This window comes from Rhinichthys klamathensis, unplaced genomic scaffold (genome assembly GCF_029890125.1).
Source record: "Rhinichthys klamathensis goyatoka isolate OS25496 unplaced genomic scaffold, OSU_Roscu_1.1 h1tg000422l_1, whole genome shotgun sequence".
Taxonomy (NCBI): domain Eukaryota; kingdom Metazoa; phylum Chordata; class Actinopteri; order Cypriniformes; family Leuciscidae; genus Rhinichthys; species Rhinichthys klamathensis.
Genome location: NW_026606920.1, coordinates 328,302 through 348,374, shown reverse-complemented (window position 1 = coordinate 348,374; position 20,073 = coordinate 328,302). Strand labels below are relative to the sequence as shown.

General features: G+C 39.2%; 1 protein-coding gene across 2 annotated transcripts in view; it reads left to right on the top strand.

The window, feature by feature from the left end:
- Positions 1–20,073, top strand: part of ppp2r3a (protein phosphatase 2, regulatory subunit B'', alpha) — an 81,884-nt gene that overhangs the window by 50,044 nt on the left and 11,767 nt on the right. For both annotated transcript variants that reach the window (XM_056235456.1, XM_056235455.1), the window contains one exon: positions 621–3,268. In XM_056235456.1, the coding sequence (XP_056091431.1) occupies positions 1,133–3,268 (2,136 nt within the window). In that variant the 5' untranslated portion in view covers positions 621–1,132. The remainder of the gene's footprint in view (positions 1–620; positions 3,269–20,073) is intronic.

Here is a 20,073-nt window from a genome sequence, read left to right as displayed (position 1 = left end):
GGATCATTTCAAACAGTCACAGCATCAGCAGTGAGAGGAGGAGGCCCATTCAATTGCGCGTTTAAATACGCGCAATGTACAGTATAGTGGGTGGGGACAGGCGCTGATTACCTGATGAACTGCAGGTTTGGTACATAACAAGCACACTGTCGACTTCACATCAAGCGCTTTCTGCGTCTTGGCCATGTCGCTATTAACGCTGCGTTCGCAAATGTACGTACATCTGGCCCTCAGTTTCCCAAAAAATTGGATTCGATTCCCAAGGAATGCATGAATTGAAAAAATGTATAGCTTGAATGGAATGTAAGTCGCTGTGGATAAAAGTATCTGCCAAATGCATAAATGTAAATATAATTTTATAAAATATAATAAAATGTAATATACTTCACCCTGAAGCAGAAACAACCTTCTAGCATTCCCCTTGTGTTCTCTGAAGAAGAGCAACATGTATGTGGTTGTAGACTACTTGCATAGAGGCCGTTAGTTCAGTGTTGTTTATAGCTTACGCAGTCAGCCCAAACATGCGGCAGCATATAGGTCTCATAGACTTTCTGCATTTCGATTGATCTAAATAAGTGCCTTCTTTCTCCCCTAACCCACTTCTGTCTTTTTACTCACAGGTGGCTTTCACATTGGACTCTTAAACATCTGATTCAGGCCGGTAAAGCAAGATAAAGAAAGAGAGGGTTGAACATCTGCTGAACACATCAGCGGAAGGCTGTCACCAGGTGGGCTGTATGCTGTGGCTTTGGAGAGGAACTCAGAGGACTTCTTCATGCCCACAGGCCTCGGCTGTTCACAGGGGGGATGATCTGGAGCACTGCACACAGGCCTATCATTAGGCCATTGGGGCCCATGCTAAGGAATGGATAGTTTTGCCACTAAATATTATAGTGCAACTTCCCTTTAACTATGGGGCACCGGTGAATGATTGGTATGGAAATCTTTTTTTTCCTTGGAATCAGCTCAAGCAGCAGTTAAGGCTAAGCAAAGCACATTTTATTTGCTTTTTAGGATTGATGTACTTTGACATTTTTATATAAATGTGTCTTCATAGCATTTTTTTTTTTTTAGTTGGCTAGCATTATATCATCACATAACAGACTTTAAGATTTATGAATAAACAAAGACCATGGCGGCTACCTATCGCATAGTCGTCAGTAGCATAAACTGTTACAACAGCGTTGTAATAGACCGTCGTGTCCAACACACTGTACACTACTGTAATGGACCCTGTGGTGCACTAAAACATGGACTGAACTGCACAGTGGCTCACCGCAGCACTTGTGCTGAAGTTCTTGATACCCCCATATCCAGAAACTGTTCTGACCAGCCCATCTCTATTCTTGAGTCTAAAACATTGGAGAACGGCAACACCGTGTCTGGGGCCTTCTGTGACGACTACCACCAGGTCGTCCCCAGAGTCAAGAAAGGATCTGCCATCCAAAGCTCAGCAAGCCTCAAGGATATTACAGGGGAAGCCATTAACCTGGCCAGCGGGAAAATCAAGGAATTTTCATTTGAAAAGATTAAGTACTCCGCCAGTCATGTGACTTTCAGAAAGGGCCGTAAGGTTCGGCCAGACTCCTTCAGCAGGAGATCCACTGATCTAGACATAATCTATGGCCAGTTCACAGGCAATGATGAGAACTGTCCTCCATTTGGCCTGTTTCAGAAATCTGTACTCGAAGAGCATAAGCTGAGTCGCAGCGCATCCCTGGAGCAGAACCTAAACAATGTAGCCACGCTCTACCTGAATAGCCTCACAGAGGAGAACCTAATTACCCGCATACTTGAGAAGACCAAGGCTGACAGCAGTGCATCAGGAGAAGACATTAAAGCCTGTCTGGACATTCTCCTCAAGTGCTCTGAAGATCTGAAGAAGTGCACGGACATCATCAAACAGTGCATCAAAAGAAAGTCAATGGGGGGAAGCAGCGATGACTCTGGGAATCCTGAAGCCATTTATAAAAATGTGATGGCTCGTCTTTCCAACTATTTGAAGAGGCTTCCTCTTGAGCTGGAACAGGGGCAAACTGTGAGGCAGGAGCACAGTGAGCTTGCCGAACTAGTTAACAGTATACACGGGCTGCAACAAATCCCCTTCTCCCCTATTTTTGGCAATGAGCAACCTCCGCGATACGAGGACGTTGTTCAGTCTCCTCCGCCCACGAAGCCTCGGACTAAACCCTCCCAGTCTGAACCTCCAGATAGCTCTAGGGATCTTGTATGCAACGTGAAAGCCATTCAGAGCCTCCCTGGTTTATCAGCACGTACACCTTCATCAACTAATGGGTTCCCACATGGCAGTCTAACTTCAGCTTCCAGTAGCGGTTCAACACCTTTCAACTGCCACCACACGGTTTCAACCAGCCGACCGGACACATTCTCTTCCACAAACTCTCTTTTGTCTAGCAGTAGCGAAAGTCTCTGTAAGGATGCCATGGAGGCTCTGTATATCGAGGAGGAGGATTCAGATGTGGGAAGGATGCCTGACAGGGCAGTTAAAGGGGATGGGAAGCACAGCTGTAGTCTTTCAGAGCCCAGACCTTACTCCAAAAGAACCACTGGCTACTCTGAGCTTAGTGGTGGTGTTTCAGATAAACTCCATGAGCTTAGCAGAAACGGAACTGTGTTCAAGCCTAAAAACGACTCAACTGTCAACCAGATGTACTTGCCAAAAAGCACAGATTCCAGACTGTTCTCAAGGTCAATCTCACACATTAATAAAGGGGGAGGTGATGACATTGATAAACTTTTGATGGACCTGGAGTGTCTTTCCCAGAACATGCAAAAGGAGCCTCCACTGCCCCCTAAACTTAAAAACTGTGCCCAGCAGACAGGTTCCCCCCAGCATTTAATTGGTAACTCAGTGGCTAAAGATCTACCCGTGGTGTGTTTGTCTAGACCCTCGGTGGTCAAGCCACCCGAGCCAGGGGTTGAGGCCGCTGAGGAGGACGATGGAGCTCTGCTGCTCAGGATTCTTGAGAGCATTGAGAGCTTTGCTCAGGAGCTGGTGGAGAGTGGAGCTGGGAGAGGAACTCAGTCTAAGGAACGAGAGGTCATGCGTCTTCTCCAGGACACGCTGGCCAGCACTAAAGCAGAGGTGGCTCCGCTTCCACTTCCTGTGCCTTCGTCTGAGACTGCACCTACACCTCCACCTACACCAACACCCTCAAGTGCACCTGCTGCCATACTAACACCTGTTTCTACTGTGAGGGACACAGGCTCAACACTTCTCATTCAACAGACGCCCGAAGTCATCAGGGTGAGTTCAGCTAAACTAGGTCTGTCTGTGTAAGGTTTTCGTAAGTTGACATACCTGTAGCTCTTGCCGAATCTATGCAGTGTGCCATTTAAAAAAATAAAAGTGGCGAAGTGTTAAAAATGAAAGAAATAACAGTAATAACTTAAATTTTCATGTTTCAATTTTTATGTACCTTTGATGTTGCCTGCTTGAGCATCAATGGGTGTTTGCAGACTTTGTGATTGTGTGCATGAGTCTTTCCATTGTCCAAAGCTGGATTACAACATCATTGAGATACTTTGGGGATGAAGTCAAATGCAGAGCATAGGACTTTCAGTAAGCAGCTTCAAGGCAAACCAGAGACTCATACATAAATATAACAAACTACTACAAACAGTCTGATACAAAGGAGGCAAAACATAATATTATAATATTAAGAACCAATGGCATGTATAGTTGTACAGGATAATTTTAGTAAATTCAGTTATTTTGTCTTGTAGAAGATATAAAAATATCTTTCAGATTCTCCAAGAAGTATTTATTAATAACCAGCGACTTATACACAGCGACTTATATATTATATACCAGCGTATTATATACAGACAGAATGGAGGTGGAAAATCCATTTTACCATTAGCTGAAGCACAAAATTATAGCCTTCATAAACAGTAACCATTAAATCAAATTTCCTCTCTGAAATACTGTGGCATGTGCATGAACTGGGAAAAGGCTTTCTTTAGGGGAAGTGAAATTTATCATGAATATAAGCAGTGAAGGGTTTACCATTTTTGTATTTTACAAGTCCATATTTTTCACTGCTAACTGATCTTTTGGTTTAATTTCAAATAGTTGCAATTTAGTCAGTTGATAATGTTTTTTATTGTAATTTACTTGATGATTTTCATTTAAAACCATTGTAATTTCCCAGGTTGATTTTTGTTAAAAGTATCTAATAGCCTTAACATCTTACGGTTACCCATGAGAAATATAGCGGGTTGCATAAAAGCTTGTTGCAGTTAACGGTGGGGTCAGTATCATGTGTCTTTTGGAGCTGGCTGTCACCTTTAGTCTTTTTTATCTGCACATCCATCATGCTGGGGAGAAGAAAGCACAGTTTGTTATACTCTAGTTCAGGGTTCTTGGGTGAGACTCTGGCACGTACTGGACGTACTTGTTTATATGTCAATTGTTATCACAATTTTGAAATGTGTAAAAAGGTCTGAAAGCTGCATAGATGGGCACAACAACTCTCAATTCTCCCCCAAAAAAACTAAGGCATCATCTAATGCAAGTCTCGAGAAATGTGTTTTAGTGTTTCATGACCCATTTATTACTAACTCTCAGCTCTCTGACGTGTTTTCAAGCTGTTTATGTCCTGTGTCAGTTGTCCAAGCACATTTAACCCTCGCTCTTTATGTGTCCTGTGTTCTACCTCTCTCCCACCCTTTTTATATTTTCTGTCACTGTTAAATCCTCTCTTGTTTATTTTCCTGGCTTTGTAAACCAATACCAGCTCAGGTTCTATCTCGGGCCTGCTATTTATGACGTTGCCATGACATCTGTCAAGAGTGGAACCCCCTTAATAATGGGGCTCCTCCTCCAAATCTATTTATGTACTTGCTCAGCACATAACTAAGAACCCTTTAGGTTGGATGAGTCGCATACTTGTGCACGAACACACACGTACACACCCCTAAAAATGCCCTGATGGCTGATTATTTAGGTTTTGTAGACATGTCAGATAAATTAGCACATTTATGCTTCCCCAAGATGCCAAAAACTAGAGGTTTTATCTCGAACAAGGTTGAATTAGTTCACGTTTAAAGTATGCAAGTCATCCTTTGAACATTAGCGTCATTTTAAAGAAACGAGTGTGAGACGTTAAGTTAGAAAGTTGTTTTCATAAAATGCACGTCCCCTAGTAACTGTCTCTCATTGGTCCACATGTTATTTTGGGATTGAGTTGTGATGCTGTAGCCATGCAGTTGGTGTGGAGGACACACAGTCCTTTTTCGATAGCGCTGGTAGTTCATAGCAAGAGCAGGCAGCAGGGGTTTTGGCACAGACACTGTTAATGGTGTTGATTTGCCCAGGGCACTTCTCCTCCTCCTTGTCATCCACAGACAAAGGTGTCAGGAAGACTAAATCAGCTTTCTCCCCGCCTACTATTTCATTCCGCTAAGAGACTGGCTGTCGCCAGAAGGAAAACGGACCCAGTGTTGCCGTGGGGGTCACGGCTAAGTTTGGGAATAGCTTTCTGCTCACCCGATCACCTCTCTGGCACCCGAGGGAGCAATAAAAATAAGAGCGCTACGCCAGGAGCCCTGCCCACTGCCCCATTTAAACACAAAGCTGCCAATCACGGAGATCAACAAGGCTGCGGAAACATTAGACCCATGCGTTCTCCCTCTGAGCAGTTGTGTCATACCTGTTTGCTGTTTACGATGGGAATCTAGGGTCTTGTTTTTAACACGGTGCACCTGCAGTGCTTTTCTCGTTTCATCTCATTTAGTTCCTGCATGTGTCATCACGAACACAAAAGCACTGAATGGATCAAGATGTGGCCCATCTGTCAGCATCTCAGCATCTAGGGAACCAGCTCCAGATCTAACAGTTGCTGTTGTGCATTGCTACAGGACCTGAGTGTGGTCTTTTTGTTTGTGTGTCTTTTTCCGTCTCATGACTCATTGCTAGACCAAACAACAGGTGAGGCTGAAAGTGGACGCTCAACGGGTTTGGGCCTCCTTGCCTCTGTCTCAGAGCTGACAGGGTAATCTGTTGATCCGGATGCTGGGGCTAGTACTTCTCTCTTGAGATTGCTTATTTACTGCTTCCCTGTGTTTCTTGGTTTCACATGTGCATGTGTACTAAATACTTCATGTAGTATTGTGAAGATAATTAAAATGAGTTTTCAATGGCTTATGAAATGAGTCGTGGCCACTAGCATTTATTTGCACAAACTTATGTTGTGTTTAGTGACCATAAGCCATTAAGAATTATGCAAATCAGGAAACATTCTGTGATTTAAAAAAAAAAGGTATGATTTATATATTGTTTTGTATCTATTTCTTTACATTTAGGTTAATCTCTAAGGTAAAATAGAGTATATTTCACTATATAGTGTATATATATATATATATATATATATATATATATATATATATATTATACTGTATATTATACTGTATATTATACTGATCTTAAAATTAAAGTGAATTTCTTCCTGTTAAACATTTTTCATTCTATACATTATAATGTTGTGCTTCCAACTTGTTGCATTTGAAATGGTTGATTTTTAGTTTGTAGTGTTTTAGTTTTATTAAGACAAAATAATGATCAGCATCAGGCATGGTTGTGTGACAATAACAAGGAATGAATTGAAATATTCACGGTGCAGTGCTATTACTGCACAATTAGTTTAACCTAATCGCATTTGGTGTGCAGGTTTTTGAAAAAGTGGTGCAACTGTTTAGTGCATTCACCCCTCAGATTTGAGGCCTGCATGTAAACCTTCCTTCTGTAAGCCTAGAGACAGCTCTCTCCATGTTGGACTGGGGACCTTCCCCTGTTGGTTTGACTGCATGGTGCAGACAAGGCAATATGTCCTTCACTGCACCTGTCAGGAAGTGCTGTTAATCTCCATGGTGACAGGGAACACCCTGCTTGGCAATAAGAGTGTTACAGTCAATATAAATCAGGAGGATCTCTTCCAGGGGCTCAGGCCAACTAGTCATGCTTAGAGCCACAGACACACCACATTGGGTCACCACTGGCCAGGCCGCATTTGAGAGCGAGTCGACATGACGCCTCTGTTATATGAAGTGAAGAGAAACTACAGAGTGCCCTCGTGTTTTACTGGAGTTTAGCATTTAGAATGTGTGTGAGAGTGTGTGAGTAAGGTTAATCCAGGCATCACCGAAACATTGTTCTGAAGCGTTTATTTATTTATTTATTTATTTATTTATATAGCTACTATTGTAGTATTTATTACTATTTTACATTAGCTTTTGTTTTTATATTTTCAGTTTTTTAGGGAAGTTTTAGTAATTTTGAGTTTTTGTCATTTATTTTATTTTAGTTTTAGTCATTTTTGTGTACTTTGTTAGTTTGTAAGTTTGTCACACACACACACACACACACACACACACACACACACACACACACACGCATTGATTATCTCACTTTATACCCCGCTTTTTGAGCAACCTGATTCCTGTGAGGTTCTGGTTATGTTCAGATGTCTTTGGCAGTTCTGGCTTTTCATAGTAATTCTAAATATACTATAATTATGCATTATATTATGCTATTTCCAACCATGCCAAGGACACAGTCATACAAACTCGATTTCTTGCTGTAGGATGATCTCAATATTTTGCATCATTAAAACCCATATTAAATCGTCAACCTCATTCAAACTAACATCATCAGATAACTGAGACTATGAATTCTCCTAAACAATGTTAAAATGACATTCCCCCCAAAGGGAATACAGCCGTATGTTAATGATAATGGCAGGATTAGAATTTTTCACACAGTTCACCTGTTTGTAAACCTGGCAGTCAAATACATTTTCAAAGTACATTTTGGTCTTTCACAGTCAGAATCACTCAAGTTTTTATCACAAGTGACAAGTGTTTTTTTGCTCACTCCCTCAAGGACAGAATAAAAAAAACGGAGTGATTGAGGGTGCCTGTACGCCTTTTGTGTCCACCTTCTTATTTGCTCAAATTGTTTGGATAGGGTCAGCCGGGAATTACATCACCGGCATGGCTGCCCTGCACTGAGAGGAAATGAACTCACAGCTGAGGTTTGAGCCAAGAAACCCCTTTATGTGCAACATCCTCCTGTGAATCACTGCCTGTTGCTATTTGTGAAGAGTTTCCAATACAAAAAAGTAATGGAAGAGGCTATAGCTCTGGTACGAAACAACATACAAGTACATGGCAACAAGACAACAGCCTCCTCAAAATAACAGTTTGTATCAGTCTTAGCATTGATAGAGACCCCCAAGTGATGTCAACTTTTTCCCAGGGTTTAGGATGTCTGAGGTGCTAATATGGTACTTCAGCCTCCATTTGTGTTGGGGGCTGCTTAAGTCCTTGAGCTGGCATGGGGATTTGACAGAAGAAAAACAGGAGCTCTGTGTATCTTCCTGTAGCATGACCATCAGCGCTGAACAGTGGCTTCCTATTTTTCAACTTTGAAGCTGTTGCTCATTCATACTCTCAAACTATTTATTTTCTAATGGTTAGGTCAGTGGTTCTCAACCCTGTCCTGGCGTACCCCCAACACTACACGTTTTCCTTGTCTCCCTAATCAAACACACCTGATTCAACTCATCAGCTCATTATCACATGGGTTAATGAGCTGATGAGTTGAATCAGGTGTGTTTGATTAGGGAGACAAGGAAAACGTGTTGTGTTGGGGGTACGCCAGGACAGGGTTGAGAACCACTGGGTTAGGTGAAGAGTCTGATTGGATGGATTTGAGTTAACCAGATTTCTTGTGAGATGACCAAGTTTTATGTGATTTTTACAGCTATTTGTCAGAGTGATAGTTTTGTAAGATCTTTTACAGGAAGAACACAGTTCTGTGTGCGGTTTTGTGAGTGTTTACATCACTATCAGTTTAAAAATATAAAGACACTAGTGATTCCTTAAGTGTTTGTTGAAATGTATTGTGTTCATTTAAATGAGATTGCTTTTGTCAGAGAATTTAACTGAATCTTCAGACATCTTAAACAGCTTTTCTGTTAATCTACCAAACTAAGCCCTCAGAGTAATTTGTAGTTCTAATTGCACTCTGAAATGTCTCTGGAAATTGGATGGTGCATTGTTGTGAAATTGTTTAGAAATATTTCAGACAAATACACTATTTTTTAATTCAGAATATAGATTTTTATAAATGCTACAAAATATTTGTGAGGCATTCTTGTTATCAAATCAATGCTTAGCAAAACTAAACTTAATTAACTCATGGATGTGATCAAAACCATAAAATATGTACATGCAAAAGTAAGTTTGGGGTTATTTTTTTATTGAAAAATGTATACTTTTATTCAGGATGGGCACATTAAATTGATCAAATACACACACAAAGATTCCCCCAGGTAATCTGCCTTATGAACAGTTAAATGTTCTCCTCATGTGCAATGATAAATATGTGCAATACCACTTATATTTATTTGACAATTCCATTCCCTGTGAATTCTACTCTGCTGTACATAGCACACCTGTACATACAAATGTCTATTTTTGTTTATTTATATATTATATATACATATGTCTGTGTTATTCAAATATCTTTATTCTTTTTTATTTTATTTTACTTTACTGTTGTTGTCTCTGACTGTGTACTGGAAGCTTCTGTCACCAAAACAAATTCCTTTTGTGTGTGCAATATACATACTTGGCAATAAAGTTCTCTCTGATACACACACACACACACACACACACACACACACACACACACACACACACACACACACACACACACACACACACACACACACACACACACACACACACACACACACACACACACACATGCTGTATATAGTTACATATATGCCTTTATTGTTCTGGCAGAATGTCATGGGGGGTGTCCAGTAGTCAGGCAATTCTCTTCACTTTAACATGCTGTCTGGAAGTTGTTTTCCAAGAGATTACCCATTATCCTGTGAACTGTGTGAAAGACAAAAATCTCATTTATAATGGAGTTTCGAAACCTTCCAGACTACTCATGTGCCTTGCATTTGAGTAATCAAGAGCAATGTCACTTTTAATGCTTGAAGCTCAGCACTCAGCAGCTCAGCAAGTACTTATTAAGAGACAATGAATACAGGCTTGCTGAATTAAAAAACTGCAGTTGTCATTGAACAGTGTTAATGGCTGATTGTATCAGCTCGCTCAGAGGGGGCAGCGTTTTAAATGGATTCTCATCTCATCATAATGAACCTTGTCTTGTCATAGCCACGTCACATTAGATGTTGCAATACATAAAATCGGGGGTGAACAACAAGCTATATTTATTTGAAATTAGTCTTTTTTCATTCTTTAATCATTTTTTTATTAAAAAAAATGATCTTCTACAGTTTGTGCTAGAGATCTCCAAATCACGACATCTGAAACGTCGACGGCTATCCAAAAAAAGGAATATGTTTGAATTGGAGGAAAGCCTTTGATTTTGGCAGCGGTTTGTCTCTGTGATTAGTGTTGTCACAGTTTTTTAGCGGGATCCATGTCACTGAGTTCTGACGTTGGTGGGTATTTTTGCAGCTGGTGCTGCTGGTGGGAGTGAGTAGAGGGGAAGAAAAGAGCACAAGACAAAAGGGGAATGGAAAGTAATGTCTCAATAAGATCTGCTTAGATAATCTGACCAGAGAGTGCTTGCAATGAGGTGGCCACAACAGACACAAGGACTTATGTTCCCATGCTTTTAATCCTCATATAATGACTAGCCAGACCTGAAGAGAATGAGTGAAATATTCATTTAGTCTGACTCAGCTTTGGAAATTGTGCGTCTGTGTGTGTGTCCATGGCCTCCAGTAACCACACTATTTTACTGTAAATCTGAGTCGTCGACTGTATGGTCTACAGGCATTAAGTCCACTTAAATAGACTGTTCTTAGGTGAGACCATTCTGGTGTTTATGTATTTTTATTCAAGAATCATAGTCTGCCATCTAGTGTTTTAGAGAGTTCGCAACATGAACATAGCTTGTACACAGCATGTCATGAATGGAAAAAGACAAATGTTTGCCTGCTTGCATCACAAGGTGTTTTTCCAATAAGTCGCATTTGTTGCGGTTACTCACTCCTGACTGTATTTTCCACCTGTAATCCAATGTAGTCCATGGAATTTGGGAGGTGTTGGCCAATGAAAGCTTTATCCTCGTCAGAGATTCCATCTCCCTAGTAGACTCACTCTTCAAAGGCTATATTGCCCTAACTAGACCGTATCCCCTGTCTAGAGATGTGACAATGCACTTTATGTTGGAACTCCCTAATCCTTTATTCACATAAAATGAGGTTCGTAAAGTTCCTGAACTGTTTTATCGGAGTTGGCAAATACAGTGAAATGATAAATGAGACATTTCGGAATCCCAGGGTTCGTGACCTTGTGTCTCCTGGGTGGTAAATGGCATAGCTTAAAATGGTTTTAACAAGTCTAACAACCGCTTTAAATGTGGCACTAATGACTATGACTGTATGGGGTGAGAGAGACGCATCATATTTCAAAGCCTCTCTGTTCAATCCAGGTATTATGCTTGACATTCACATGGTTTGATTGATATAGGAATATCTGGTTGAACTGTTGTCACATTATTTGTTCTCTGTATCAACCTGTATGAATGTTCCGGTGAAATTTTCTCTTCAAATTATGAATTTGAAAAATGTTCCTATGGATATGAATCAATGTCTTTTTTTTTTTTTTTGAAAGGGTTAGTTAACCACAGAATTTTAATTATCATTTACCTCACCCTCATGTTCTTCCAAACCTGTAAGACCATATTTAAAGAATTTCTCAGTTTTCGAAGATGAAGGAAAGTCATGGTTTGCAATGACACGAGGGTGAGTAAATGACTGAACTTTAGCACATGATACATATAAGCTCATACCCCCATCTGCTGGTGAGGACTATAAGTGCAGCAGGCCTCGGCCCATAGCAGTTCTCATGTACCTTACACAGTAAGATAAACATGTGCCTGTTTTTAATTGTGTATCTTTCCTGTTTATTGCCACTGGTAAATTAGTTTTAGAAGACAGACTGTGATACTTCCAGTTGCACCTGTAGATTTGAAAGACACAAAACTTTGAAAAAATGCAGCCACCTGAGTAAAATTCAGACATTATATATATGCATATTGAGCTATGTTTGATTACTCTGTGATTCAGAGGCCTATATATGCTAAACACAGACAGTCTGATGTGCAGAGGTGGCATACATTTATTTATACAGGCATCACAATCATGAGAAACAATGTACATTACTACCACAGTATGTCAAGTGATATAGGTATCAAACAAGTTGTTCTCCATTGTTTAATTGTATTTGTTTAGCTAAATCCAATAGATTGTTTTGCTGTTTTTATTAGTACCTCACTTTTCTCTACGACATCATAAATGTATAGGTCAAAGGAGGATGCTAACGTGGCAGATGTGATATGTCCGGGATAGCTACCGAACAATGGTCGAGTACATGCAATGAAAGTACAGGAATTCTGACATAGTTAAGATATATAATGTTTTTCTTGACAACAGTAACATTTGTGGTGGATCATGCTGTAGTTCATCAATACACACTGTTTTAGTGTGGAGTTACAGTATATTCCAGGTTAATAATTGCATTACTTTCACAGTAATTCCACAGTAGAAATGTTCTATTATCTAACGGCACTCTTGGAAATTTCCTCTGTAAAATCTACAATATCATCCTATATTTCTACAGTGCATGTGTATTATGAAGGTACCCAGCATGCAGTGCAGCATGAATAGATGCTGTGGAGTTTCTTGATTTTTGTTGTTTTTATCTGTGCTCCTGAACATATTTTTGGTTCACTTTTAGCAGTTTGTGTTGTCTGTTTATTTTGTAATGTTCAGAATTTATCTTTTTTATTATTATTATTTGTTGAGTGTCACCATTGTTGTGTTTTGTATGTTGAGTATTGATGTCTTTGCATCATTAGGTGATAGAAGAAAAAAAATCTTGTGTTGCAAGATGATGTCTCACCTTTCAAAGATAAATCTCAGCAGCTGCTTTACTATTGTGAAATATCCATCTACAAACAATTATAAATTTACAATAAGATATTGGTAAATCTTTATGCTGAAATAACACTAATAATATAATAGTATAGTTTGACTAACTTAAAATAAGCCAATTAGCCTATCTTATTTTATATTCTAGATTGTTATTGTTTTAACAAATGTTTTCATTTGTCCCACATCAGATATTTTAATATGAATAGGCCTATACAAGGTCCAAAATCCCAAGCAAATGGAACACTAATCACCATTATGGTGACTTCCAAATAATTACAGTATTGAACAATATCATTTCTTGCAGTGGCATGGTTACAGACAACTTAATAATGTGAATTCACAGTAAAACAAGAGCAGTAAATTACTGTGATGTCAGCATCATTTTGCTGTTGATTAACAGTCATTTGTAATAAAATGACCCAGCATGCATTCATTTCACTGTAAATTTTTGACTACGGTAATTAATACTCTTTAATCCTGTAAATCACTTTTTAAAAGATGTTTTACAGTGCAGAAACTAAGCTGCCTCAATAGAACCTGCTTATTTTAGTATGGCTTTATTTGCATTTTTGCCAAAAGGTTTTCAAGATCAGAACCTTCTTAACTGAGGAAATTTAAAGACCCCTCACAGTTTCACTGCTCCCCTGCATTTTTTTTTCAGGCTCTCTGCTTATTTGGTTGAAAAAAACGTGAGCAGGGCCTTTGGCCAGAACCTTCAGGCTGCTCTGACCTGCCCTGAAATAGATGGCAGCCAAGTGGTAAACAACAGCATGTGGAGAATACATTGAGCAAGAGCCACAAACACAGGGCCACCACAAATCAATTGCAACAATTCTGCATGTTCGTCAGCTCAGTCAATTACCAAGATTTCATCTAAGCTCGGAGCTTCCAAGTCACTCGTTAATCTGTCCTGACAGATTGTTCACATTCCTAACAACATCTGCATTGTTTACTACTTTCCAATCAACAGTTTTTGATAATGTATCCAAATAAATTTAAGTGATGGACTATTATAATGACTAATAATTGATGCAATGAAATGAACATTCAGATGCCACTACTGAAAATGCTTCTATTTTGTATTTTGTATTTTAAAAAAATCACAAGACTCAAAAGCATTTACTGTAGGAAAGGGTTTTTAAATTAGGGATTCTTTTAAGCTCATTCCAAACTCTGACCGTACCCGAACAACTAGATTGATTTTTGTTGCTGATCTAATACTGTAATAAAAATAAAAAATAAAAATATATGTAGTAATTTACCTAACAACGCCTTCATTATGAAACAAGTAAATGCGTTTTCCTTTTCACGTATAACGATGGCCATCCTAAAGAATGATATAAAATACAATGGTGAGTACGAGAGCCGGTATTAATTACAAATTGTAGAAAGGCATGATATAAAGGATCAAGTTTTTTTTTAATAGTTAAGTGTACATGCATATGAATTACATCAGAGTAATCAAACACTGGTAAAATGGCTGTATGCACAATTTTAATTCTGGCCTTAAAAGGAAAACATTTTTAAATTTGAAAAAGAAATCCCAACTTTTACTTTTACTAAGTTAGATAAATGAACATTAAAAGTTTGTTTTTTAAAATAGATGAATGACATTTAAGTGTAATAAATGCATTTGATATTTAATAAGTAAATTATTTAAGATTCTATTTCAAATGCATTTATTTTTTCTTATGTCATTCCTTTATTTAGAAAAAAAACAATAAAAATAATACATTAATTATGTACTAATGGTTATTTTTTTCTTTTCACAATAAATTTTCAATTTTTTCCAGGTTTTAAATAAAAAAAACCTGTATATTGATATATTAAAATATAAATGTAATTATTAGTTGCAGTTTATGGATTTGACACATGAGAACATAAAAAAACCTGACTAAACTGACACAATCAGAATATTTAAAGTACTCCTTGTAATTTCACTTCCACAACCTGAGGGGTTGATTTAACATGTCCTGTCTGGCACTGAGTGTGTAAATACCCAAAGTCGTGTCTCTCTAAATGAAGTTCATTTAGAATATTCTGGCTTTTGAAAAGCTGTCCCATCCTCCATGGGCCCAGCCTTTGTGAACTGTCATTTTAATGGCACTTCTTTCAGTGCTCCCACTGTGTGGCTTTTCATAGAGGAAATCCAGCTTGGAATAGAATAGGCCCTCATAAAATCCACTTCCTCAATTCAACTCTCTGCCGAGTGTGTGTGAGGAAATAAGGCCCCTTTCATGCCCCCACATTCCTCAGAGGGACTCAGAAGTCCAGGTAAAGGGTTATCGCTATGGTGATGGCATTTGGCACTTCTATTTTCAAGCGCTCAGATTCAAACAGTGTGTGTGTGTGTGTGTGTGTGTGTGGTGGGGGTATGGTATTTGTATGTGTTTCTAAAGTCTGCCCAGTGCCTGCTGCAGAAATAAACTGCAAATTAGAAGCTTTATCTTTGGGGATCATTTTACACACATGGCAGTCGCTCCTGCGTCAGAGGGAGCGAGGGGAGGTGGGGGTGAGGACGAGATGGGCTGTCCAGTCCTGGTGCTCTTTTTCTGCACTGCAGTGGAGAGAGATAGACGGCCTCTGCCATCTGCCCCCAGTCACTCCAACTGTTTGGGTTCAACATGATATAACAGAGTTATATGTGTAGAGACAGGCTTATGTGTGAACACCAGTTTGCTTTAATACTGTGTGAAAGGCTAAAAGGGCGGTGTTGATATTAACAGGATGGTTGTGTTATTATTATATAACTCATAATAGATCATGATACTTTATAGTATGGTTATTTTAATAAATCTGATTGAAGAAATTAGAATTGCATTATTTAATACCTAATGCATGAAATATTGGCCTCACAACCAATCAATGTGTTTCATAACTCTCTATGAACAGGCCTCACCTGAAGTTCAGAATCATATATTGCAGTCAGTGCCTGTCTTTACGAACTTGCAGCATCTTGTATTTGGGTTTCGTCAGATTTTCCGAGCATCTTGTGTTTGCTTAAGAAAAAATAAGTTTTTGGAAAATATTTAATAATATTTTCATATATTTTTTTATATTTTATTAATGTTTAGTGCTAATTCAGTTTTTATCTACTTAATCTACATCATAGGCATTTAATTTGCCATTTTTTTTAATCAGTTGGCAGGACCTTATAGCAATGCATTGTATGGTGCCATGATCCTAACATTTGCTAGACTGTTCTGGTGTTTAATGTCGACATGTAACGTAAATGGCAATAGTCTTTTCATCCCTGTTGTGACGTATATTGAAGTAAAAAAGCTTCTCGAACAAGAAAAAAAAATTACGGCGGGACTTGATTTTGTCCATTGGGAATTGATTGGATGGTTTTGATTTGCTGTTGCTGTGATGTCATGTGAGTGACAGGTTGTCCCGCCCCCGCGCCAGTAAACCTGTCATCAGAGAAGAGAAGAGAAGAGATCAGTGAGGGAGGGGAAAACATTGATTAAAGATTATGAGGGCACATTTGAAGAAAAAAAAAAAATGTGCACGGATAAATCATTTATTAACAATATTCCATTAAAAATAAGAATTGACTATTTTGATTCCATGGTGACTTTAAAGATAACATGCTGGTTATTTATTTTTCTATCTATCCATCTATTGCTTTATCTGTCAGTCTTTATCCATCTATCCATCTCTGAAATGCAGGCACATTTGTCCTGTCCTCTTCTCGTCTCCTCACTTTCAGTAATGATCTAATATAACTGTGCACCTCCTTGGTGCCCCATCCTCCTCCAGTCTCAGAGTTCTGTGCTGCACTTGCTGTGCCATAAATCAAAGCACTAAGCATAGCTTTGAAAGCTGAAATTAATCTCTGAATAACTGCTTTCAGGCAGCTATGCAATTTTTCTAAGCATTTGGAGTGGAGAGCACCTTGTGATTGCACCGAGGTACCCATCACTGTCACACAGCCAATGCCAAATGCACATTGTGACGTTATAATGTTAGTGGGGTGCAGGGGTAGAGGGGTGTACCGCGCTTCAGCTAGCAATGGCATCCCAACACTGCGCAACTGAGACCTGCTGAAAATTGATGGAATGAAAACATTATTATTCCCACAAATGCAACAAATTTAGCTGGATTCTCTGGTTATTCGACTAAATGTGCCTCCAATAAGGCCAATACACCATGAGTATTTCCAAATCCTAGAAAGCCAGTGCACGTGTAGTGGAAATCTATCTTCTAAAGGTTAAGAAGATCATTTTGATAGGTCATGGCAGTGGACGGGTGACACCCGTACAGCACTCCAATACCTTTGGAATCCCACAGAACTGATTTGCTGTTAATTGAAGACTCAGCGTGGTGCTGGAGTGTCTGGGATGATGGGAAGGAGACAGGTGTGATGAGCCCGACTCCTGTCAGTGCAAGAACATACTCAGCACCTGCAGAGCCATCGAGAGGCCCGGGCACTGTTACAGCACGTCCTAGAACAAGCTGGCTGGCATAAGCAGGCAGACAGGTGTGACTCTGAAGTTGAAGCGGAGGGCCGTGGAAGTATTAACTCCTTGCTCATAGGATTTCCCAGCATTGCACAGCTCTGCCTGTCTCAGCGAATCCACTCATGTGCTAGCACTGACAAGCCCATCTCTCCTTTAGCACCCAGAAACTGTTTCATAATCCAAATATAGGCCATGACCTGTGGTAAATATTTGCCTGCTATATGCTGTTATATTTTGTTTATATTATTGTATCATTTACTTATATTGTTTATATTTAAGTCAATTATGCTTTATCATAATTGCAGCCTTATTACCTGTAGTCTGGGAAAGACCAACTAAACTAAAATTGAATGTTCCTCACTGCAGCTGAAATATTCCAGGTGTTCTGATAGTATGATAGTATTAATTCTCAGCTACAGTTGCATGCACAAGGCTTGAAGTCAAGGAGACTGCAATAGCTTGTTTTCATATGACGTCACGCCACTGCGTTGCCATGGCGCAAAATGCAAATGGAGGGCAGGAAGTGATTTGCTGTATTTAGAAAGCACTATAACAAACTCAAAATACCTGTTTTGCGTCGTTTATGGTTACTTAAATCGATCAAACCACGAGGAGTTTTTATCATGTACCAAAAGTTGTTGTTCATAAGGGGGGAAAATGCAAGAAATTGACCGAAAAACTCCGGAAAAACGGCTTGCAAACCTACGTCTGCGGTCGGGAGGAGCCGAATGGGAAAATGCCCGTTTGTGCAGTGATCACTTCGTCAAAGGTGAGTTAATACAACTTAAGTGGCTGTGTTTGTGTAACGTTTACGAACTTTGTAAAGTCAAAGTATGTCTGTAAGACGAGGTAGTTGCTGATATCTACCACCTCGATGGCAGGAAAATCTTTCAATTCAGTTGAAAAATCGCTCCTCTTCATAACGTAAGGATCACGTCCAACATATGTTTGATTTTTTGTTTATATCTTTCTCTTGTAATAGCGTGTAAAGTAGTACAGTACTGACTTTCCTCCATCTCGTCCATTGCGCTCTTCACTCCCTGCCCTCCATCTGAATTCCGCACGTCATCATAATCACGTGACTGAAACCCAGCTATATAATAATTAGTTATGCCAACAGTGGAGGGGGAACCACACGTAAGGTCTCTATTATGTAACCCTGGATCCAGAGCGAGTGCCGCTGGTTCCACAGGCACCCACTAGGCAAGGTGACACTCTTGCATTTATATTGTTCTGCAACTGAGGACAGGAAAGTCCTGGCCTGCCCTAGTGTTTCTAGGAATTCTGCCATGATTTGTCAGGCATTGTGACTTGTAATCAATAAATGTAATCAAATAAATTACACAAACCCATAAGATTCCTAATCCGATGTGTGCTTGATCCTCATGTTGTAAGTCACATAGTAAGTTTGGCCTGTTATGTAGAACGTCTGCTGGAAAACTTCTGTTGTCATTTTATGACACTTTTTGGTAACACTTTATTTTACAGTGTCCTTGTTACATAAGTTACTTACCATAGTAATAACAGCACATTATGCATAATTACATGCAACTAACCCTCAACCAAATCCTAATCCTAGCCTAACCCTATAGTAAGTACATGTTGTTTGTTAATATTACTCAGTACTTAAATATATTACACTGTAATGACACCTTGAAATAGTGTTACCCAATTTTTATCTCGCATTTAGAATTTTATTATATAATAATAAATGCATTCATCTTAGAATAAGTAGTTCATAATTAGCGTTAAAGGTCAGTTCCATAAAAAATTGAATGGTTGGTGAAAATAAGTATCTGATAGGATACCATACGACAGCTTGGTGTGAGGAACCAGAAAGTTTATCAAATGCTTTCTGGTTTGCTTTCATTTTAACAAAAAAAGTAAATTTACTTCAAATGTTAGAAATCGTAACTGGATGGTACAAGACCCGCGTATGAATGCGATTACTTAAAAACTAGCGTTTTCCTTTGACTAAAGAGATATTACTGTGCACTCTGTCACCAGCAAGCTGAACATAATGAAGCATGAGCACACAAAGAGCACACCAGTTAGTGTAATTCAGCTACAATAGAGTTAAAAGAAATGAAATATAAAAGGATAATAATAAGAATGAAGAACAGAAATAAATGAGCTAATCACAGAACAAACATGCAACAAAATGAAGAGATAATAAAGATAATAGGTCTTTGATCCAGAGAATATTGTTTTGTAACATCATAATAATGGTGAGATTGGAAAATGACTCTGAATTTGGGTCGTCCGCACAAAAGCGCCATCATGCAACGTGTTGGCACACGTGAACCGTCCACCAGGCCTTGTCCCTGCCTGAACTTCACTTAGAAAAAATGGAGGACTAGAATTTCTAGCTCCAGCCCCGTCCGTGGTGCAGCCGTAGCGCACGTTCACATGCGCCTTAATAGTGGTTAAGTGCTCATAGTGCTCCCGTGGGGATGCAGGTTCTGTGTCATTTTGCCGTAGTAGATCCCTAGTGTGCTAGAATACAGTGTGAGTCAGAAGCATGCTAACTATAATCTGGTTCTGGGGTTACTTGTTTCATGGAAAATAACTTCATTAATGTTCTATTTACAGCAGGTTTG